This window comes from Phalacrocorax carbo, chromosome 2 (genome assembly GCF_963921805.1).
Source record: "Phalacrocorax carbo chromosome 2, bPhaCar2.1, whole genome shotgun sequence".
Lineage (NCBI taxonomy): Eukaryota > Metazoa > Chordata > Aves > Suliformes > Phalacrocoracidae > Phalacrocorax > Phalacrocorax carbo.
The window spans coordinates 113157283-113181528 of NC_087514.1; the positions used below are offsets into that span (position 1 = coordinate 113157283).

Sequence of the window (24246 nt, forward strand, 5' to 3'; positions counted from 1 at the left end):
CTTTGATAGATTCTAGATTAAAAGTATTGGAGAAAGCCCTTACTAGAAAGCAGTTCCTAAAGCAATTGATAGCTCTGAGCTTTTCCAGCTGAAACCGGCCAGTCTGCTAATGTTTGTTCATATTTGAAAACAGGAAATCTAGGCAAGGCCAGAAGTTTCATATTCATAATAGTTCTGTATTTGTTACATGCTTATAGAAATGCTGAAATGAAAGCAAGTAACTGAGTGCACGCAAAATGTGCGTCTAGGAAAGTCAGTCCTGGGAATAGCCAGGATTCATCCCATCTGCTGGGTCCTTTCCAAAATGACTATTAGCAGCGCTCCTTTAAAAGACGCACAGTGCTTACACATGTCTTTGGGTCAGTACCACTAATTACATGCTATTTGTTACTTATCACCTACCCTCCCCAAGGTGAACAGCATACAGATTACTAACCTGTGAATTGAAATGGCAACTTAATTGGAATATACCTGTTAAAAGGCACTGCATAAAATATAGGAGAAATAATAAGGGGAGGTGTACATTGAATATTTAAGATATTTGCAGTGCACAGATTCAAATAATTAAGAAGTTTTCACCTTAGGATATACTTGAGTTTATCCCAGGTTTCATATATCTTTTTTTCTGTTCACTTGAAAAACAAATAGGAACTTTTCTTCGATGATTAATGTTGAGCCTGCCTGTGTTGCTTGGCAATGGTTCTGTCTTTGTTTTTGTGGTAAATGCAGGCAACATTAGCAGGCCAAATACAAATGATGTGTTTGATGTCCAACATACCTGATTTTGTTTTAATCTGAGATAAGGTGCTTGGTTTTGTGTGTCTGTTATGAGCATAAGGTATATTTTTTCAAAGTGGGGTTTTAACCAGGATAGTTCTTAACTCTCAACCCAGCCTCCACTAAGCATTCTAAGCATTGTCTAGATGTGTTTATTACACTATCAAATGTTTGATGTTTTTGTTTGGGGGGTTTTTTGTGCCTTTTTTTTTTTTCTTTGCACCCGCAAATCCATTTCTTCCTCTTTTTACTTCTCAGGACACTTCATCAGTCATCCAGTTTGTCACAAGGGCACGGGTGCAGGTGGACCCTGACCTCAGAGTTGTGGAGGTGCCCAATGGGAGCCCAGAAGAAAAACCAGTAAGTAAATAAACCTGAAGAGAAAGGCTTCCTGATCCCAGTGGGCTGGAGATCATTGAGAGCTGTACACAAACTGGAATTTGTGGCTGGGCTTGGGCTGGGCTAGCCCATTAGAGTGCCCAGACTTTGTCTGGCTAGACTAGCAGTGCTGTGAACTGTACTTCTGTAATTTTGCTCTCTGTGGTAACCATGCCATCACAGTGAATTATGTTATATGGAGCAGGAGGATCTGTGTTGTACTAGCCAAAATTGTAATACCCTTGAGCTATTTGTGCCAAATTAGGTTTAGCTTCCTGGTCTAGGGTTAATGTCTGCTTTAATCTAATTCAGATTTTCCTTGAAAGCCTAGCAGAGACTTGAAACCCCAGCAAAGTCATTTCAGATGTGCCAGTATGAAATATTTAGAAGTGTTAATGACATTTTGGGAGCTGTGAAAATGGGCAAGGGAGTCTAAACTTTCAGAGATTGATTTAACAGTTCCGTTGTGCTGAGCTGGTGGAATTCGTATATGTCCTGATACTGCATTTTGTGTTGATCTGCATGAGGTTGGAATTAAAGTGCAAGGTGAATTCACTGTATAGTTTTGGCTGTCAGTAAAACTGGACATGGCCATGTTTACAATCTACTGGAGAAGGCCGTGATCGCTTTGGTTTCCTACTCCAAGTCATCTAATACTTAGGCATGAAAATTGAACAGGGGACCACATCTGAATTCAGCTTTCTTTTTTGCTTGGTGAAATTTTAAAGTTTTGTTTCTCTTTTTTTCTCTCTCATGTGAGGATCAGAGGTAACCTGGACTACTATAAATTTCTCCTCTTGCTATGTATTTTTGGATTCCATCTGTCAGTTATCCTTTTATCCCCAATGATTGTCATCACCACCAGCCCATGCAACCGTTCTCTCATTAGCTCCATTTTAGTGAGGGCTATTGAGGTTTGAGTGGGGAAACACTGAGTTCAACACACCTTTGGAAGACGCTGATGTCCTAAATTAAAGCACTCATCTTACAGATACTAGATTTAAAACCCTACAGGCAAAGGAAGAATTGAACCTGCATTTACTTACTACCTTCGGTCTGAAAGTAGACACCACTCCAGTGACCATCTTCTCCATCACCATGTCTGCAACCCTAGACTTAACTTCCCTAGACCTCATTAGACCTGTCAGAAAATTAAATTCTTTTGTATGACAGGACACCATTTTTTTCCTTCTGTTTTATCTTCTTTGTCAGGTTTCTGGACCGTTCTAAAGAGCATTAAAAAATAGGCTTGGCAGCTGAAATGAAAACATAGCTAGCCTTCCCTGGGAACGTGCCTTATAAGTGACTTGCGCTCCTGATTGTTAATACATTGCTTGATCCCTCTTCAGTTCTGCAGCTTGCACAGAGCAAATCTTACTCCGTATGAAATTTTATGGCAAAATTTCATTAATGACTGAAGTAACGCCTGACTGTAATACCCATGCCCCAACCAAAATGCAAGAAATCAGGATATCTGTGCCAAATATTTTGGTCTGTAGAGGGTTTTAGAATCTCTCAGAATGATAGGCACAATGTGAAATGTGTGGGATTACTATTATTTAATGTTCAAAATTTAGAAATGCTTTTATCTAGGAATGCGAGCTCTGCTGTATTTCATTATTATCTAATGCTTGGAGAAAAAAAGAAAACAAACAAAAAGAACCCATTGTCCTTTTCCTGTTCCCAGAAAGCCTTTCATTGAGCCTTGAGTTGCAACTATTATAAAGTGCACTGCGTGTGCTGTGAAGCTATATTAATCTTCAGACAAGAGCTTGCTCCTAGTTCGTGGGAAGCCCTAGCTGTAAAGGAGCATGCATGACATGTAGCTATGTAACATCAATTTGTAATTTCAAGTCTTTTCTAACGTGAGTGCCATTTGCTGTCTCCTTTATGCTATTTCCATATGTCTGTTGGCTTCACCATTTCTGTATGTTTTGCATAGGGTCATGTTCAGGGAAAAATTTAAGACATGTGGTTTGGCTCAAGGTATTAATTTCCCACCCCCCCTTTTCTTGTGGAATGCAGAAGGGAATAGTACTTGCTGCAAGCCACAGCTATTCAGCTGGAAGTAGAGACAGGAGAGAGAAAATGTCTTTGTTCGTACTCCTCCCTTCCTTTTTAAAGCCCATTCTGTATTCTTTTCATTGACCATGGACTGCTGTACTGTATCCGTTTGGACAGCAGCTCCCTCTGAATAGTTATGCATGTACTTCCTTTGACTCTGTTTATGAAAGCATTCCCTAACAATGAAAAACATTTTCTTAGACACTTTATCATGGCAGATTTGAAGAGACCTTTTTGCTTTCTACAGCTAAACGTAGACATGTTAGACCATTTAAATGGTTCTTTAGAACCAGGTGCCCTTATTTCACTGGGCACTTTTATAATATGGTGTACAATATCAGAGTGCGAACTACCTGTAAAGAAGACAAAAGGAAAAGGAAGACTAATATTTGTGATGATAGTGTAAGAAGTACCAGTGGTGGCAGGACCACCCATATAAATAGCAGCTTTGTCAGAAACTCTAGTAGAGGATTTGTAAGGGAGATGCAAAAGCTTATGTAAATAGCTGTGAGCTGGGAAGCAGGCTGTCTTTGAAATGAACCCATTTTTTGAAAAAGTGCATTTATGCAATTTTCAGAAATAATTTCTCTGTATTTGGATATGCTTTTATGTGATTTGGAATGATATATTTTCTGTCTCCAGTTACAGTAGGCTGTTTTAACTCTTACATTGAACAAATCACATGAAGAAGGTGAGCAGAGTTTGGATTTGGCTCTGTGATGACAGTTGTATTAACATGAGTATATATTGGCTGAAACCAATGGTGTGGTATTTTCAGGAGGCATACTTTCTTTTCTTGAGCATATGGGTTTCCATGAAGGTTTGGCTCCCTTCTTCTGTGCATGTGAGGCAAAACCAACAATAAGCTTCATGAAAGTGCAGTAGTCAAATACCAGATCCAGGGGTTTGCATCCTGTGCTTGCTGCTCATGTGCAGGAGGAGGAGTGCTCTTATGGAGCTAAAGGACTTCCCTCTGTGTGTGTGCAAGTGTGGAGGGAAGAATAAGCTGGATTTCACTGTGTCAAAACCAGCCAAATGCCTCTGAGTCTCCCTATCTTGAAAGTGAGAGAATGCAAAATTAAATAGATGAAAGGGGGACTCCATATAAAATGCTCACAACTCCTGCAACAAAGTGCCCTATAAAGCTTAAGGCTACCGTTTAGCTGTCTGGTGCTGTCAGATCAACACAGGTACGCTTCATCAAGCCTTTGAGTCTTTCTCTCCTCCTGGGTGGAGTTCTCTCATTTTCAGCCCAATCACCCTGGGTTTAATTCAGCACAGGCAAGTGGTTGCCCTACATGGATTGTTTTTCTCAGGATTTAGGTATGTTTATGGTTGCGATGATAAACATTTATTTGGGGGAAAACAACAAAGAAAAAGTTAAAAATTAATTTTATGGCTGTGAAGACCTACAAGGTGTTTTTGAGAGGTCTTTATATGCATGTTCAGGTGTCTAAGTTTTAGCTGTCTGCCCGTGGTACAGAGGATGCCTGACTTTGGCCCGTTCTCCATGTCAGCATTGGAAGGAGCAGCATGTGGTACTAGACAGTTCTCGTAACGTCCCAGCCTTTTTTTAATGCGCATGGGAAAACCCCTTCCACTCAGCAGCACACCACCAGCCCCTCTTGCCTTTTAGAAACACTCAGCATTTTAAGATGCCTGTTCTCTCCCGATTACCTTTGAGATGGGCACAACATCCTAGCCTGGCTGGAGCCAGATGTGTGCTTCCTCCAGCAGCTTTGCAGCCCCATTTCCAGTGGGTTATTTGCTGCCTTATTATTTTCACCATGTTTCATTTTTCATTTCCCCATTTTACCTTTCCATCTGTTACTGTAACAATCCCTTTATAGATTTTTCTTGTCTTTATGATACAGTCTGGCAGGTAGAAACACACACTTGGGTAAAGGAACAGAACAATACACAGTAGCAGTAAAATACAGTTAACTTCCCAGGGATAGACACAAGCAGGTAGCAAGGATACCTCAGGTTTGTATTTTTCATGAGCTTCCAAGGTTTTTCATTGTATGTGTGAATAAATAAATATTTTAAAAGGAATACCTATACATATATGTACAGATATATAGGAGAATGGTGTCTTTACTGCAAGTCCCCCCAAGTATAATGGCGCTTGAATGGACAAGTCAGGCAGCAAGGCAGTGTGGTTTGAAACACCAGAAGTAATGCAGGAATAAAATATTTTTTGATAATCTGATGTCTTCCATGGTGCTGTGGTTCATGATGCAAGTGCGTAAAATTCATATAGTGCACACAAGCAAAAATAAATTAGAATTTTGCAATTATGTATTTCTAACCAGATTTTGCTGAAGTATGTTTCTTGTCTTTCTGAGTCCCAATGCATCAGTGTGTGCCTATTTTGCAAAGGGTTTCAGCACAGTATGAACTTGAAGTATTTGCAAAGTTCCTACTCAGTTAACTTCTTGCCTACACACTTTACTGAAATAGGGTGTTTTAAAAGCAGTAAAAAAAAAAAATTCTGATTCTTTGCAATTTGTTCACTAAGACTATCAGAATATAGCAAGTGTTTGGCACTGGTAGAAGCCCTTGTCCATGTGGGTTCAACATTTCAGAAATCAGTGGTAGGGTGCAGATTTGTGATTTTACAGCAGGGCAGTTACATTGCGTAAAACCTGATTGATGTGTGAGCTACATACAGCTAAATGGTGAGCTACGCTGCCTCCTGGGCTTCCCTGCTTTCAGATCCCGCAAGTACAGCGTGAAATGCAAAAGATAAATATGAAACTAAAACTCCTCATACAAGGTCAAGACAACGGTGTTTTCATGGCCTTTCCCTGACAGTCTGTCAGAGTCAGAAAACAAGCCTCTAATCCACTCCGTATTTTGTGACCGTTGCATGTGCTTTCTCTGAACCAGACAGCTGCGGCCCCCCACCACGCTCTCTGGGATGCTTCCCCGCCCACCCTGACGTTCTGCATCAGTCGCTCTTAGCACTCCTGTCTTCTCTATTGGTCAGGGCTGTAGGAAGTGCGCTGGGCTGGGGGCTGCCTTGTGCTCCCCAACGTGTTGGCTCTGCTGCTGGGGTGGATGGGACAAGGAGTTCAAGGTTCACTTGAGACTGGCTTTCAGAAACTGCACGATGGCCAGTGAGTCACGTGGGAGGCGGCAGATGGCACACCATTCTTTAATAACATCCCCCTCTGCCTCCAACCTGCCCCCTGGGGTGACTTCTTTTTCTGGCCTCCCACCACTTGCTGTACTGGCTTCTTGCTGACACTCCTGATGTGTGATGTACACTGGCTGTCTGCTCAGTCTGGTTTGATTGAGGTTTGGCTTGGGTTTTTTGTTGTTGGTTGCTTCTTCACCAAACTCATTGCAGTGGCTGTGTATTAATGCAGGCAGATATTGAGGGCTTGAGAGGGATAAGGACATTAACATGCACAACATTGCTGCTCCTCTCCAAACCACAAAGCCATGAACAGGTGGTTTTTTTATGGTTGTATGTTGATTCCAGGCTGCTAGAAAAAAACCCAGATAGATAAGAAGCTGTTGTTGCTCTCTACCCTTATAGCTCGAGCTGTGACTGCAAAAGCTACAGCCAAGCTAGTCTAGACAGTGTGCTTCAAACCTGAAATGTGGGGCTCTTGCTGTAGTGATGATGTATGATTTGATCTCTGCAGCTATTCCTGGCTCTGTCTTTTGGCAGCATGAAAGACAGGTCTATTGTGCTGGAGGTTGTGTTACGTAAACATTTACTCTCTGAGTAGTGGAGAGAAGGCACCACCTCATTTTGCATCCAGGGACTGCTTGAAAGGTCTCTTCAGTAAAGTTGGCAATACTTAAAATGTTAGGAGACGTTTTTTCTTTTAGAGTCAGAAAGGAAAATAACATCAGTGCCTTATCTAAGAAATAGTCTTCTGAATTGTGTCCACAAGATGGATGCTAACCGTAGCCTTCATGAGAAATGGACTGCCACATCAGATCATCTTTCCCAGCTGGCTCAGAAATACAAAGAAGGCACAAGATTTGCGTTTGATCTCTTCTGTCTGGTATTTCCCTTACACTTGTCTTGGCTATGAGGGAAACTCTGCTGCTCAGGAAACTTTCTCTGTTTAACAAGATGTCTTAAAAATCATGACAAAGGCTTTATCTGAAACACTAAAGTAATTATTTTTCTCGGGTGAAGAAATAGTCCATGTTCAAGAGCTATTTTGAGCACTGTGATGGTAGTTATGGGAATATGTTTGGATAATGCTATCTATGTATTTCTTTGTTCCTGTCCATTCGTTATGTTTTCATGTCTCATTGTCATCAAATGCCTGATAATACCTCATCAATAGAAAAAAACAGCATGTGTAAATCAGCTGTGTTCAAATTCCTCCTCCAGAAAAGCTGTGGTCTTCATCAGTGTTAGCCTGTGAAACTAGGACAAAGGATCTTTGAATACTTCTTAATGGGAACACCGTGACAAAATACAGCCCTACTCACCTGCTTTCTCTCATCTGTGCCTATAATTTTTGTGGGTGTTTTCTGAGGCTGCGTATGCTTATGGAAACAGAGAAATGTTCGTTAGTGGGATCCTGGGAGGCTGTCCGGTCCTATTTCCCACTCAAAGCAGGGCTGTTGCCCGCACTAGCTCAGGATCCCCATGGCTTTGTCTGAGGCTTGGAAACCTGTAAGGATGGAGAACTCAGAGCTTCTTTGGCCCCCGTTTCAGTGCTGCCATCACCTTCCTCTTGCAGCCTTTTCCTGAATGCCCACTTTCACCATCCATATGGGTTGCATGATATCGCATTCCCTTTCCTGTCTCATAAATGGCACTGTTTTAACAGTGTCACCAGTGAGTTGGAGGTATTTTGTGGGTCTTTAAAGCATGGGCTTCTTAAAGATGAGAATCTTGGGGTCGCATAATTGCATCTGACTCTAACTCCCAGATTTTCACCCACTTTTAACTACCAAATTTTTTTTGTTTCTTTTAAAAGATTGATTTAACAATTCATATCTATGAAAGGGTTTTGACATTTTTGTAAGCAAAGATGATGAAAGTGGTTTATGAAGGAGGGAGGAAAACTCACTATTTTGACTTCCAAAAAAAACCAAAACAAAGCCAGGCAAAGCAAACGTATTACCTTTAAAAAAATCCCTGCTGCCTCTCTGCATTTGCTGGGTATTAAATTGCAAAATTTGACATAGAAATAGCACTCACTGAGCAGAGCTGTTTTTGAGTTTTCCACTGAGGAGCTGGTTTTGATTGAAATAAGAGACTGGAAATTCACATAGTGTATACGAGTGGTATAATTTGCTCCCATTTTCATCTTAAAGCAGACAGTTAAGGAAAGCTCATTGTAGGATGTATTTGCCTGCCATACAAGCTATACAGAAAGAGAGAAGAGAACAGCAGGGGACTGCTCTCTGCATTCCCAGAAGGGCCCATGACAGCACGTGCCCTTCCCTCTTTCACACAGTATGTCTTGTGAAGCACAGCAGGGACAATTTGTACTGAGTAAGGATATATGCAAGTTGTCCATTCTTCGTGAAACAAAAAGTTAACAAGCTCAGCACACGAGTGTTACACATGAAGCATTGGGGTGTTTGGCAGGGCCTGGGACATGATGAGTAAGACAAACCATGCAAGACGTCATGGCAATCGCTGCCAATCCAAGGGATGGAGTTTTTCATGCAAACCTTTGTGCACCTTTGGTGGCCCAGCACCAGAACAAGCTCAGTGTTTGGGGTGGGGGGTGGGGGGTTGGCAGGGTAAGAGTTATTACGGAGTGGAAGCTGATATCCTTTGGATCCAATGCATGGCTACTCAAATTCCACTTGAAAGCTTTAAATCCCTCGCGAAAAATAGATGGAAAGCATGAAACTAAGGACGCATTCCATATTTGTTTGACAGATGAAATACGATCAGTGAGGCCACCATGCAATGTGTTTAATAAGATGAGTACAAGAGAAAACAATACAACTTCCAATCATAAAAAGATCTTTTTCTAATTGCTTTGTAGGTGGTCTTTGAGGCTTTGCACAATCTGGAGCCTCGTGGGTATGTTGTCGGATGGATCATTGCCATCAGTTTGCTAGTGGGAATTCTCATCTTCCTGTTGCTGGCTGTGCTCTTATGGAAGGTAAGGTAACAGATGCAACATAAACACCAAGGCTAGTCCCAGGGAAAAAAAGCTTAAATTTATCCTTGCATTTACTATCCATTTGCTTTAGGAACTAAATAATTGTCCACTGCATTACAGAAGATATCAGCCAGCAAAAGTATTTTCATATCCAGGCTTTGTGAGGGACAGAGAGAGACTTACGATGTAGAGAAGAAGTGGAAAAGTAGATTATTTTTAGGCTGGGTTATTAAAAGTTGAAACATCTGATACTATTTCAGGACAAAGGAGAATCTCTCTTAGAAACCTGCTGTTATCTCACACTTAGATACCTGGTACATCTCTATGGTCTTATGATGACTGAGGCTCACTGATTTCAACAGGGTTTCCTGAAAATCAGGCCAACTTTGACCAGCTAGAAGGTCGGGTGCATGCCTAGCAAAAAACAGTCAGTAGCTACTGTTTTCAAGAGGTAAATGCCTGGGGGAGAAGAGTATCCATGAATAAATTCTTCGGATCCCTCAAAGAAAGAGTTCCAGATGAGTAAAATACATTACCAAAGCAAGGAGCACTGGGACCTGTTAAAAGCCAGCCTTCACACCATCTCTGATAAGATACAATTCTTGTACAGGCACTGTTACATGGTAAAACTGGGCTGATGCTGACACTTAGCAGCAGCCATCTGGTGTGGTAAATATGAACGGTAAGGAGCTTCAAGTGTTTTCATTCCTCAGTTCCCTGTTACCAATTCATAAACTTAAAAGGCCACGGTCAAGGTCAGGGACTGTCTTTGAGAGAAGTAAATCTCAAATGTACACATGGGAACAAGTCCAACCTTATTTTGCTTCCTGTGGCGGAGGTACAGCAGCCTGATTCGCACTGTTTAGCAGCATGTGTGCTGCAGGCTCTGCTCACCGGCTGTGCCGGCACTGGAGGTCGCAGCCCCAATGTGCTGTGAAAGGACATATCGCTGCAGGTCTCAAGGCTGTAAAATGGATTTACAAACCTTGGCCAAAAACTGGCCATGCAATTCTTATTATAGATGTGTGTATAGCTGTGTTATAGATTATACATCTACCTCATAGATTATATACATTTTATATGGGTTATAGATTTAAAGTATTTTTATAGTCAGTTTTGAAGATTTTTAAGCACGTACTGGCCAGGCCAAAATTAACTGTGCTTTCCATTTGGAAAACAGTGTTTGACCACAGGCTAAAGTCACTTGGTTTATTCAACCTCGAGAAGAGGAGACTGAGGAGAGACCTCATTGCAGTCTTACAGCTTCCTCAGAAGGGGAGGAGGAGGGGCAGGTGCTGATCTCTCCTCTCTGGTGACCAACAATAGGACCCGAGGGAACGGCAGAAAGATGTGCCGGGGAGGTTTAGGTTGGCTGTTAGGAAAAGGTTCTTCACCCAGAGGGTGGTGGAGCACTGGCACGGGCTCCCCGGGGAGGTGGTCACGGCACCAAGCCTGACGATATTCAAGAAGCACTTGGACAACGCCCACAGACACATGGTGTGAATTTTGTGGTTGTCCTGTGCAGGGACAAGAGTTGTACTTCATGATCCTCTCAGGTCCCTTCCAACTCGGGACGTTCTATGGTTCTGTGATCTCATAACTTCTGGTTTTCTGGCATATGGGAAATGCATTTGCTTTCGGTGGCAGAAAGAGTGGGGGAAAGAAAAAAAAAAGGTCTCTCCAATTAAGATGGCAGTATAACCATAAGAATGGAAAAATGTGAGATTGGAAGAGGCCCAGGGTTTATGTCCCAATGACACACGGTTTTGAAAAAGAAGTTACTGCTGCTGATAGCTACATGACTGATTTCATATGGCTTGTTTCCTGAAGGTAAAAAGGCACTAGACAAACTGTTTGAAAATGTGCAAGATAAGAGGAATAGCACCTTTCACTGTGAGTCTCCATAAGAATCTGACACAAGTTCAGTTCTTTGTCTCTACTAGAATTAGTTTGCTTCCTGGCTTAATCTTGAGACTTGACCTCTCTTGAAATTTTACACGGATCATTCAAGTACACATGAAGAAGCTGTCATTTTGTTGCTTGAAAGCCTTGAGGCTTTCCGAGTGACAGCAACAAAAAATTATATCTAACACCAGGCTTATATGGCCCTTTCTGTATGCAGATGTTAAAGTGCTGAGGCAAAGCAAGATGAGCTGCCTTGCCCGGAGTCCTGTGGCAAAGATGGCCAGAAAAGCCAGGCTTTGTCAGCTGCACTTGAGTGTTTTGTCTGCGGAGTTGCATGATTTCTAAAGGAACGAATAACTTAAGGTTTTGTTTTAGAGGAAAGTGACTAAAAGTTTGTAGCTGCTACTATCAGCCAGTATTTTCATTTAAGTCTTAGTTTGGAACATAAATATACGTAAGTAATACTGTGCACTCACTAGTTGCTATATTTATTGAAGTTATTGGCAATATTAAAGTTGTCTGAGATAAAACTGACGTGGGAAAGTTGAAGTCCTGTAGAGGAATCTTAATTGTCTGATTGTAAATATTTGTTAGGCAAAATGGGCCAAGTATATCCTACAGTCATTCCTAAATTTTGTATTTGAAGAAGTCAAGAAAACCCTTATTTTAGAAGTGTTTTAGTCTTTTAACTGTGGAATGAAAGAACAGATTTTAATTAGATGGAGTTTGGGCCATTTTGGAACCACTAGTGAGAACTAGAAATGACCCAAATTTTAGGACTAGAGTATAAACTAAATTATATTTTTATTAAGAAATTAATTAGAGCTAAACTGTAGCCTTGGAAGGCAGCTGTTTACACAAAACAGAGCAGGAGCTGGAGCAAACTCATTATAAGGAAGCTGGGCACTGGCAACAGTGCAGGGTTTGCTGGCAGCAACTGTCTCAGCCCTATGTGGAAGTTACACTCTCACTGTGTGCACGACTGCGCTATGAATGGCATGACACAATGGAAAAATCCTCAAACACACCAGGATTTTGCACATGGAGCAAGCAACTCCTTAAAGTTGCAGAAAAAAATATATATATGTAAATATTTCACATTATACACTGCTGGAACTAATGGCATTAGCAGGAGTGAGATCTTAGGGACATTAAAGCGCCAAATCCTCTTTTGAATCAGAATAAGGTTACTGTGCCTACAATAAGATAAGGGTGGTCATTACTTCATTATTTGTAGATCTAAAATTGCACAGTTTAGGGGTTCATGTCAGTGGAAGTGATGTTAAATGCCTGGTTGTTTCACTTCAAATAGAAGCTTATTTATTCACATGCAAGACCACAGCCATGTTTATACACACATAACAAGTTTTTTAATGTGAGATTGGTCAGTTTTTGACCGGCTTTGGTTCTCTGTTTATTTTAGTATTTCATGTAGACACCATTTTTCTTCTGGTTTAAGTGCGTACAGATTCAGAGAGGGTGAGCAGCTTTTCCTTGACTTCTGTGAGATGCTGTGCATAAGGCAGACTGGCAACAGTTTCCCCATTTTTGCCTATTTTGTTGGATAGGCCAGTTTTACCCTGACATTTGTGGCTATTCGTATCTTGTTCATCCACTGCAGATGCCTTTGCACAGGTATCCATGGGGACACGCTCCCACTCTTGCCGGTTCCTCTGCAGCGCAGCTCTTTCTTCCCACTCACGCCTTGCCTCAGGTCTCCCATGTGCAAGAGGAGCAGGAGGGGCTCTCGTGCTGTTGCCCGCAGCAATACATCTTGGTTTTTACTGCGGAGATTGGCCTGCACCTCTTTGGTGGCCTCCAGATGCTTGTGGAGAATGGAGCAGGGGAGGAGGTTACTCTGCTTCAGGCCAACTACCCACATGCTAGACGAGCCTGTAGTTTCACAAGCACTGGCAACAGTTCAGGAGGGAAAGGCGGTCACGGCTGGATTATTTTGGGGAGTGCTGTCCCCCACACACTTCCCTCAGCTGTCAGGACTGCAGCCATGCGGGGGGACAAGGTCCCCTTCGGGTATAGTGGATTTATGCACGCGTAAACCAGGGGAGAATTGGCATGTGCCGTGCAAAGAAAAACTGAACTATGATATATTATAACGCAATAAATATTGTGTTAATAATATTAGTGCTATACAATGCTGTGGATTGAAGTTTCTGCATTTGAACTGGCATGAGTTGTGGAGTGAATTATTCAATCCATATCATTTTAGGTAAAATGTTCAGGAAAAAAAAAATGGTTTGTGCACAGAGGTTATCAAAGAGGGGACGTATAAGCAAGTACCAGACTGGGCATTCGGGCAGCTGAGTGATCTGTGGAGCCACTTGTGGAAGTGATTTGCAAAACAAAGATTTTTATATTCATTGCAGTAATGTTATTTTGTTTCTTTGTGGCATGTTTAACACAGGAGCTGGACTTTTATCTAAACCTATTTATCTAGACATTAACCTTCTTTCCAAACTGAGCCTGTCCCTGTGGTATCCAAGCTCTGACTTGTCTAAAATTAGGTTTCTAGCACTGTTTTATAGCTTTTGGATTCCTGGAGCAAACAATTGATCTCTGGGTGTCCCATATGTAATAAGACACTCTTCTGCTCCAAACCCTGGATTTTTTGACAGGATTGCAGAGAGGGGAAGGACAAGCAGAATAGCACTCACATATATTGTTTTTTGGTTAGGCGGAAGGTTCCTGCTCTTCAGTACATGCTAGACAGAACATTTTAGCCCTTTGTCTTAAAATGACAGTTTGAAGACTTTAGTTTTTAGGAGAAATATTGTGAAGACACTTCTGTCTACTGAGCTGAGTTAGTGCAGGCTTTGAACTGGCTTTTTCCAATGGGGAGCATGAATCCTACAAAGTTCTGGACTTGCAAAATTCTCATCTAAGCAGAGGCTGTATGCATGGATCTAGCTGTTTTCTAGCACTGCTTTAAGGGACAAACTTTGAAATATAAAGCTTTCTTTATGAAATATGAAGTTCTTTTAAAAAAAAATCAGGCAAACCCAAGCAGGTTTTTCAAAGGTGCATTTGGGCTTCTTGCTTGGAGAAGTCTTAGGACTTTTTTTCTGTGACTGCACAGGTATCTTTGAAAGAACGCTTGTTTTCCCCTACACGCAGAAGCTGCCATTGCCTCACATATTGTTTCAGCATTCAGAAAATATCTGAAGCTAACCAAGGCTAAAGCTAACTTGACATTCACCTATGTTGCAAAAACCACTGTTTTCCCCTTTTTGGAAGGAGACACTTTCCCTTACTTAGGGCCTCAAACATTAAGTCTTTTTACAATGGGCCAAAACATACAGCTCACCATTTTCCAGCAGAGGGGGGGAAAAAAAAAACCCAACCCTCTGCACTTATTCTTTGCCAGCGGTTGCTCTGTATCCTGTGTTACAAGCCCAAAAACATTTTCTCTCCCTTTTATCTTCAGCTCAGGTGGCAGAGGCTAACTACCATTTCCTGGCCAGTCCTTGTACCCACCCCTTTTCCTGGTGGCAAGGTTTTGGAGTCGTAGCTCTGCAATGAAATAAAACTGCTTCTTTTTTTTGTATTTTTCCCCAGAGGTGCATAGGCACATACAGTTATGGCACAAAACCTCTGGATTTCAGCATAGGGGAGAAGTTTTCCTTCTTTATTTTTATATATATGTATGCATGCATGCATGTATATATTTCCTCCCTATATATCTATCTATAATATACATATACCTATCTATAACCTACTTATGTAATCTTCCCAGGAATAACACTTTTCAATTAAAAAGGTCTCCCAGGTGGGCGTAACCCACCCATTATCACAGCTGTTAAGAACTGTATAGCTTCAAATGTTGGTTTCAAAACGGCAAAACTGTGACTTCATTTGTGTTCTCTGAAATTCCTCTTTCTGTAGTCCTCAAATCATTGCATTCTGTAGTTTTTCTGATTAACTTTTCATTTTGTTGCTTTTGTTACCCATTTATCTAATTGCTTAAGGTAAGTTGTTACTTGCTGTCTCATATGTAGGCTTCCCAGGGGCACTACTTTTTTGACACAGATTCTAGGTTCAGTAGGCCTAGAATTAGCCTTTTTCGATATTATCCTGTTAGAAATAATAAAAATGCAGTCAGGTGATAATTAACTTCTGTGATTCAAAGCCAAACCCATATTATCTCCCTTGAGGAGGGAATGGGGCAGTGGAAGAGGTTGGTTGTCTGTATAAGTAATGATGTTTTTACCAGGCAGAAGTTAGGTGGATTATTTCAAGTCTGCATATTTTCTGAAAGAACAGCCAAAACTGTGTTTTAGTATGTTTCCTTTTCCTTGACCAAAGTGAGCATCACAAAATGTTTGTGGACCCTTGGCTTCCTGAGACCAAAGGGATTTATATTCCTGCAACCGTGACTCAAATTTTGGGTTTTCTACAGTAGATTATTTGGTGATTTGCTGTGCTTTTTGAATTCTGACCAAACGTTACAGGAACTTTGACTTTGGGCATCTTTTATTTGTTCTTACACAAGTAAATGGTTAATGCTGCTGTTGTAGCCAAAACACTGCCTTCCCCAGTGAGTTTGCTGGCCATGTAATATTTGTTCACCATCCTCGAGAGCAAAGTTGGCAACATTTCAGTGGTGGTGTGTGTCCAGTACTTGTGAAATGCCTTCTTTATCTTTCTGGATAAAATGAGCTATGTAAATCTACAGCAATAGTGTTGTGGCTGAGCGTTCTCCTGGTCCGAGTGTCCTTCAAATGGGAGCTGTGCATGCCAGGGCACTTTGAGAACATCACAGCCATTGCAGCTATGTCGCTCTCATCTGGCACCGTGTGAACAAATTGAATCCACTGGCAAGAGAGGGGTCGGGTTGTGGTTCAGAACGTCATTCTGAAAAGAAGATAGCCATTATTTTCAGGAGCCCAAACCAGAAAAAGAATACGTGTGTAGACTGAAAAATTGCAAATAAGTACCTGATGTTCCAAGGTTCTCCGCTGCCGGAACACAACATGTATTTATTGGAAGTCGCTAGCATCCCTCAGACCCAAATGCCAATAACAGAGAAAATGTGACTTATATAGTCTTGAACTCTCGCTTTAGGCTTAGTGTCACAGTGGGAGATGCTGTATTATGACTTACACCAGCCGTAGCCATTTCCTCCTGGTTCAGCTAAACCCATGAAAGTAACTTATTCTGATAATTATGGACATAGTACAACTTTTATTCAAATATTTTTGGCAGGTCAAATATATCAAAATATGATTGTAAAACTACTTTTTATTGATTCCAGAAATAATCTTTAATGTTTAGTCTCCGGTTTTCAAACAAAGCCAGAAATATTTCAGTAGGTTTTTTTCTTTGGAGAGGAAATGGAAAATATGGATTGAGATATGTCTTAAATTAATTGCACTTTACAGGAATGATATATCTAATTACTGTCCTATTCCCTGCTGCGATTTAAGAGATCAGTATATAGTAATTAGTCCAGACATATCTGCAGTAGACATTGTGTTCTTTCTAATTTTTGAGACTGATAAGCAGAGATGAACTTTGGGTGTTGGCTGTGTTCATTCTATGACTTTTTAAAAAATAAACTACTTAAAATTTTGCAATAGGAAAAAATCTTTAAACTGTTTAGAAGTGTTTGTAAGTTTTAATGTTGGCTAATTCTCTTTTTGATTACACTTATAAGTATACTGGTAACATCTGTCGTGCAAGTTACTATACACAGTTACCATCCGGCAAGAAGTTCATGCTTTCATTAAACTCAAGTTACCAGAACTCAGCACTGAGAGATATTCAAAAGTCCAGTCGCTGGAGTTCTCTTCATTTCTAAAGTACTGCAAGTACTAAGTCCTTAACAAAATATATTATGTATGCACAAATGAATCAACTGCTAGGTGAATGAGTCTTGTCTGAGGCAAACTAGATCTTACCTACGTGGTAAGGAAATTCCAAGGGTAGATACCAGAACTGCCAGCTTTATTCACTGTATTAGCAAGTAGGTCCACTGAAGCCAAAATAACTCCTGGGAGAAAAGTTGCACAAGAAATGGTTAGAGGAACAAATTATTGATGACTGGGCTTCGTATTTAGAGTGGGGTGACACTCTTAGCATCAGTGACAACAGCAAGGCATGTTATAATAAAAAAAAACAAAGTATGAAATTAGATTGTCTGTACCGGTGTCCATCTCTGTGTGCAGTTGTCTTCTGCATGCCTAAGTGCGTCTTTTCCATGCATGTTGTTAGTCTGAATTGTGTATCTACTTTGAGGTACCTAACCTTAGTGACTTTTTTTAAAAAATTTGGCCTTTGAGATAGGCATAAAGCATTTGGTTAAATTAATAGTTTATTGAGTGACTGCTTGAGCTAAGTTTATGAATAGGCTGACTGTTCTTAGCAAAAAAAACCACTTAAAGTTTTTTCTTACTATTTCACCATTACAAAGTAGCTGCCTAATAAAATGTGTGTTTAAAAAACTATGCTTGTTTTACTACTACAGCATGTAAAATAAATTTCCTTCTAAAATCTACGGAGGACTACAGATCTTCACCCTAGGTACCAACAATAGTGTCTTAAGTCAGTTAGCCAGGCTATGTGAAAGTAACTTAAAAATTAAGTGGAATTGTGTGTACATTGCTAATTCTTTTCTGCCATAGCAATGTCTATCTCTTGCAATACGTTGGGATCGGATACAGATGCTAGGTATGAAATTCTTCCACAGTAGCTAAACAAAGTGTTTGTAGAGAACTTATCTTTGAGCAAGCTGCTGAACCTCTCTTTGCCTCAGTTGCCCAGCTGCATAAGTATATATAGCACTGTGTATATACACAAAGTATATATACAAAGTATATATTTCCTGGGCATACATATGCACACACACCAGCCACTTGTGGAATGGTTATGTTTGAAACGTATGTGTTTATTTTCTTGTACATGTTTCATTGAGTGAATGAGGACCTACATTACAGGAGAGTTAGGGAATTTGCCTCTCAAAAAGTCAATGAAAGACTGAATAATCAAAGCCAGACCACGTTAGTCCTCATGAGCTTACCTTAGCCACACTATCATCCTTCCTTCTAAATATACAGTTTCTCCTTTAGCTCCAGGCAGGACATGTGACTGCTCTCCAAACAAGCCTTTTCCTCACAGGTGACACAGGTGGTGGTAGTCTGCCAGTCCTCTGTGGAAACACTGATGCACAACATCTGTTCATGAACCCCTCTGTTCTGTGGCAAGGGTCCTTTAATTGGGAGGAAGGAAACGGTGCATCCTCTTGGAGCTAGTGGCTTGCCAGAATTTTTCAGGGCCATGCGAACCCAAATGCTAAGTACTTTTTCCTGTCGTCTTGGCAGAAGTGAGATGCACTTAACCAGTGATCGACCTCTGCATGGGGAAACTCTCCAGGCTTCCAATCTCAGCAGCACTGCTTTGCAGAGATTGGGGCTGTTGCTGCTCTGCTGACTGGTAGCATCTTGCTTGGGGTGGGGTTCCTGGCCCTGCTTTGAACCATGATTAGCTGCATATTTTTCTAGCTGTGGTACTATTTATGAGAAGGGACAAGTGCCCAAGGGGCATGCACCCAAGAAGGTGAGGAGGAGGGTAAGTTAATTCTTTCTGAAAGGCCACGAGGTGAATGACTTTGGATCTCTGCCTAGATTAAAGAGATGTGGCAGTAAAAGATTCATTATGTAGTCCAGACTGTTCCTCAGGTATGGCTGGATAGCATTTACGGTAGATGAAGAAACGGTATAACAGAGGAAAGACAGCTTGTCATTAAGGCACTGAACCCAAAGGGTCTTGTCAAAGCCTCATTCAATGGGAGATTTCTTCAGCAGTTCTTAAATTTCGTTTTATTTCTTAGTTACACCTATATCAGTATTTACTTAGCTCTTTTCTTCTTACTTGTTGGTTTGTACTGTGGTCAGTGACCTCCATTAGAAAACATTTGTCAGCCGACCCATACTGGTAAAAATCAATACTTTTTGTGTGCAGCTTAGTACCTCAGTATACACTAGAGAAACTTAATGAAAAATTTGTACAAGAAGTGGCAAAAGTCTCTGATGTAGTTCTGGATTCTGTTTGAACATTGTTGTTCACAAACCTCTATTCCTAGCTCAGTTACAGTCTCAAAACACTACTGTAACTCAATACATAATCGTTTTTTTACAGCAGTGTGTAACTGTTCTTATAAATTTTTTCTTGTTTTTTAATGGATGATGTTAATGGGGAAGAATACTTTAAAAAAGATACAAAACCTAACAATTCTTCTAAAATCCACATTTCAAACTATTTCTCTTTTTATCTAACTGGGAGAATAAACCTCACTGGGCATGATAAAAATGGTTTAGACGTTTACCCAATGGTGAATATAACAAAGACAGCGATATTGCTTGTCCTCTGATCAGCTTTGTTTTATCCCAACTGTGGAAGAAATTTTATTTTGTAATATCGTCACTCTTCAAACATAATTGGCACCCTAAAGAGATAGCCACAAAACAGTACTGCAGGAAATGTTGGCTAAATGTTTATATTTTTGGAGTTTAGAAAAATATAAAGTCCAGTAAATCAGTGATCAGCCTTTGGATGTGGAGAAAATAGCAGCAGAAAAAAAGAAAATAATTTATTTATTGTGATGTTAATTCAACACTTTGAAATCACTTTGAAGTTTTCAGATAGTGAATGCTTGAAGAATGCAGTTTTATGCGAGTGTTGTTAGATATGACTTATCTGTGATTTTTAAGGGATTTAAACCTAAGATGACAGCTGAAGGGAGTTGTGTGTGCTAGTGAAAGAGACTGTAAATTCTCAAGATTGTATAGAGGACTTAACAGTGCTGTCGCATGGCAAAAAATAACTTCACAGTAACAGGTGTAATTACCCAGCTTACAAGTCACACAGATTTTCTGTTGCTTTATTGTTCAGTTTTGCCAGGAACATGCCTTCTGCTCAGCATATACTGTAGGTGGCAGTAAGGTTATGCTAGAAAAGGGTATATGGGCTGGAATAACTAAATTAAAGGATGTGTGTAAAACCTATGGATGGTTGCAGGTTTTGAATCTAAGCCACCTATTTTTGGCAGCTCTAATACTTACTTGAAGCACCTCCATAAAAGTCTGGTTATTTTTTGTCACTTCTGGTAAAAACCAGGCCAGCTTTTTCTTTCCATTTTGTTTGGTTTTGCCGGAATTTATTTGGATTTACAAGCAGACATCTTTGCGGTTTATCATGGCAGATGTGAAACTTGACAGTTTGTGGCTTCACAGAAAATTCAGATGATCTCTCCTTTCCCTGGCGTGGGGTGTGAATCCATTGAGCGGCACTGTTAGCCCCAGGATTTCAGGACTATCCCCATATTCTCAAAATCTTCAATGGCCGCCTTTTTCCTCTGTGTTTGCACACAGAAGAAATAAGTAAGACATGATGCACTTGGCGTAGCAGTTCCCCTCTGGTAAGGTCTGCCAGGGTTAAGAGTAAAGCATGATGCATGCTGAGCAGTGTCCTGCTCCTGAGACCTTTCTTCCAGCCACACTGACCTGGAAGGCCAAAACTCAAGAAGGCCTCCTCGGTCTTCCCAAATAATTTTTACCTAACTCTGAAATGCTGACTGTAGTTGACTTTTCTCATTTCCTGCAGTCTTTGGTGGCTGATGCCACTTCTTCCATTATAACCCTTCAGCTTCCCATGGTACTCTCTCCTTGCCTCCTGTAAATATGTTGCTCTTCCTGTCATGAGTGCCTTCCCTAGGCAGAGGTTAACTGATCAAAATATTATCATCAGTCCTTTCCTTGGATGTGGTGGTGTGAACTCACAGATTGCAGGATGGGGTCATGTCTCTGGACTTGGGTATTCCTTTGCCATATACATACATCTGTAAGTGTACACACACACATGTATGTCTGTACATATGGAAAGCAAGGTTAGGGAGAATTGAATGATATTGGAGACTCATTGCCCATGAAACATGGGTTGGAGACCATTGGCCCACTGTAACCACCCATTCCACAAATGAGACCACAGTATTCCAGGAATACTGTCAAAGCTGAGGATCTTTCTTCCTCTCCCTGCTTGAAATCCAGGACTAAGTCCCATCAGTGCTGTCCTCACAGGGTTTTCTGAGTTCTCTTAAGGGATTTGCATTAGCTACAGAAAAGAGATCTTCTGGTGTCTCTTCCACCCAGCAACTAAAGAGCCAGTATATTCTCAGCCCCACATTGCATCATTTCTCCTGCTTTGGTCCAAGTGTCCTCCTCCTTATTACCCCTGCATCTCCTCACTGTATGTTAAATTCAGTCGTTCTCTCCAGCTTGGGACAGGCACTTACCAGCCCTCACCATGTGGGTTAATATTGCTGTCGTTTGTAATGATTGTTTAAACAGATTGTTTATTGTAAGGAGGTAGATATATATGTGGGTTGTGCGGTCTCTTGTGAGACAATGACTACATTGTGATTTCCTCACAACTGTTACCAAAAAAACACCTTTCTGGTGATGATAGGGACTCTGTCATGTTAAATGGAAATATGTGGTGTTAACACAAAGGAACAGTATCCCATAACAAAGCACATCCTTGCCTTTCAGGGATGGGAAATATAGCCAATCCCTGACCACTATTTTAAAAACGTAAAAAAATCCTTAAGGTCCAGTTTCTCTTTTTGCTTGTGCTTAATTTAAGTCCTCTACATAGTTTTAGATTATCCACATCATTTACAGCAAGTTAATATATATAGCTTCATAGTGGAATCACCTCTAGATGTAGGATTTCATGCTTCATTAATATTTATTACAGTCTTCACCTCACTTTTTTCCCCTACTGGAAAGTTACACAAAAACATTCAGTAATAAAATAGTAAAATACCAAAACTATCATAACCAACTTTTAAAGATAATTCCTGAAGCAGATGTTCACAAACAGACAATTTTTATTAAAATAACAGTGGGAAGGAGTTTGGTTTTGTTTGTTTGGCCCTCGAGGAAATTAAAAAGCCTTTCTATAATGTTGATTATAACTTCAAGAGAGGATTTTATTGTACCAAGGATGTGGTTGCATGAAAGATGGAAACCTTAAGGGTTTAAAACCTGTTTTTAAAAGCTACAAATTGAACTTCTCTTGTTAATCTTAGGAAACAGTCCTGTGGCAATTTTCTTTTCTAATGTGCAGAACATGTAGGTCTGTTATAAAAACTGGTAATACAAAAATGGCACCCAGTTCTTCAACGCGTCTGCTCCCTGAGCATATGTAAGGAGTATCTGCAGATTCCTGTGAGTAAAATAAGTCCCTACAGTTAATCCTACTGAGGCAGAACAACAGAATAGTAGGTTCTTACACTTTTTTTTTTTTCCTTTTTCATTATCAATAAAATAATTGACCTCCCCTTTAGAGCATGAAAATCCAGGGAAACTTTTGCTATTGGCTTCAAATCTCCATTGAGCTGAAGTATGTCAGCATCAATGGTGAAATTTTACCAGGATTTTATGATGGTACAGTCTTGAGGATGTCTTCTCAAAATACATCCTTTGCACTGGTGTAGCTTGTAGGTACAAGTACAAAAATTACTAGTAATGATATTTTTCTGCTAAAGAACAAACTTGGTCTGACTTCTAGAGCAAGTTTGAAAAATAGGAAACTAGAGAAACTCTTCTTTAATTCTCTTTTTCTGAATCCTTGCGTGCACTGTTCTGAAAGATGCTAGGAGGCGAGGAAACATGGCCCTCCAAAATTCAACAGTGTCCCTTTTGTGAGATGGTTTTTCAGAAGAGAACCACCGTTATTCATGCATTTGCATGTATTGGGCAGCAGATAAAGCTTTGCTTATGATAGATGGGAAAGAGGGTATGTTCGTAGTCTGTGCACAAGACTGTGAACAAATTACTTTTGAGGTCTAATTCCAGTTATTCGTGGGGGCCTCCAGAAGGTCATGGGACCTTTGTAAAATTGAGATCACAGAATCACAGGTTGGAAGGGACCTCAGGGATCATCTAGACCAACCTTTCTAGGAAGAGCACAGAGATCATAGGCTTTTATGTGTATGTCTACCTACTGTGTGTTTACAAAGTGGTTGTAGGTGTGTGTGTAATGTACGTCTATGCACTCAGCCTATCTCTAGATTAATAGCACGCCCCAGGGCTGTGGTCCACAGTTATCCAAAAAAGGGGTTTGTTAGACCACGCTGCAGCTTCTGTGTCCTTTCCACAGAAGCCAAGTGGTGGAAGTAAGGGATGGTGAGAGGATGGTGTGTCTGGTCTCATGTTGCCATGAATTCAGGATGTAGTTGGGGCACTGGCAAGGACCTGGGCTTTAGGAAGCTCTGCTGAGAAGCACCCTCAGCAGTTTGAACAAGCTATCTTTCCGACCCCTGTGAGTTAAAATATACATGAAGAAAATTAAAGTTGCTAAAGAATTGGAACTAAAAAGCCCAACTTAACAGAAACTTAGTAGTCACAAAATAGCACAAAATATTCCTACATATAGCCAATTTGGGAATAAAGGATAGCAATAACTGGTTGATAAAGGAAGTCTAAAACATTATGTTTTACCCAGCAGGAGCAAGAAAACAGGTTTAGAGTGGTAGGAGTTACATAAATGTTTAATTATGATGAACAAAATATTGATTCAGTGGTCTCAATAGGACACTGCTAAGTTTAAGGAGTTGTTCTTGAATGCTTACCAAAGTCTGTTCTTAAAATCATTTTTGTTTGTTTGAAAGACATAAAAACAGAGATATGAGAGGATTTTATCCAAACTGAAATTAAAACCGCTTGCATTTCTTTAACTAAGTACAATGGTTTAGGAAAGAAGATATGTGAAAGTCATTGTCAGCCCTGCAGCATGTTGAAAGTTTGTGGAGTTGTTGTTGTTGATGCTCTGCGTTGTGTAGGATCAAGCTTGTATTTTGCCTTCTGAGCTGCAGATTACACAACTGGTAGCAACGGGACAAGGGAAATAATTTAGCAAAAGGAAGAGTCTGTAGCTGTTGGTTTCCTCCAAAGCATCTTAACATAAATGATCCTTAAATAGAAAATTTGAGACCTGAACGTAG

The 24246-nt window shown here is 40.5% G+C and overlaps 1 protein-coding gene across 2 annotated transcripts in view; it reads left to right on the plus strand.

The window, feature by feature from the left end:
* Positions 1-24246, plus strand: part of ITGA9 (integrin subunit alpha 9) — a 229345-nt gene that overhangs the window by 199464 nt on the left and 5635 nt on the right. Inside the window, exons 26-27 of one of the 2 annotated variants that reach the window (XM_064443897.1) lie at positions 1036-1137; positions 9204-9323. In XM_064443897.1, the coding sequence (XP_064299967.1) occupies positions 1036-1137; positions 9204-9323 (222 nt within the window). The remainder of the gene's footprint in view (positions 1-1035; positions 1138-9203; positions 9324-24246) is intronic. The other variant, XM_064443898.1, reaches the window with a different exon arrangement.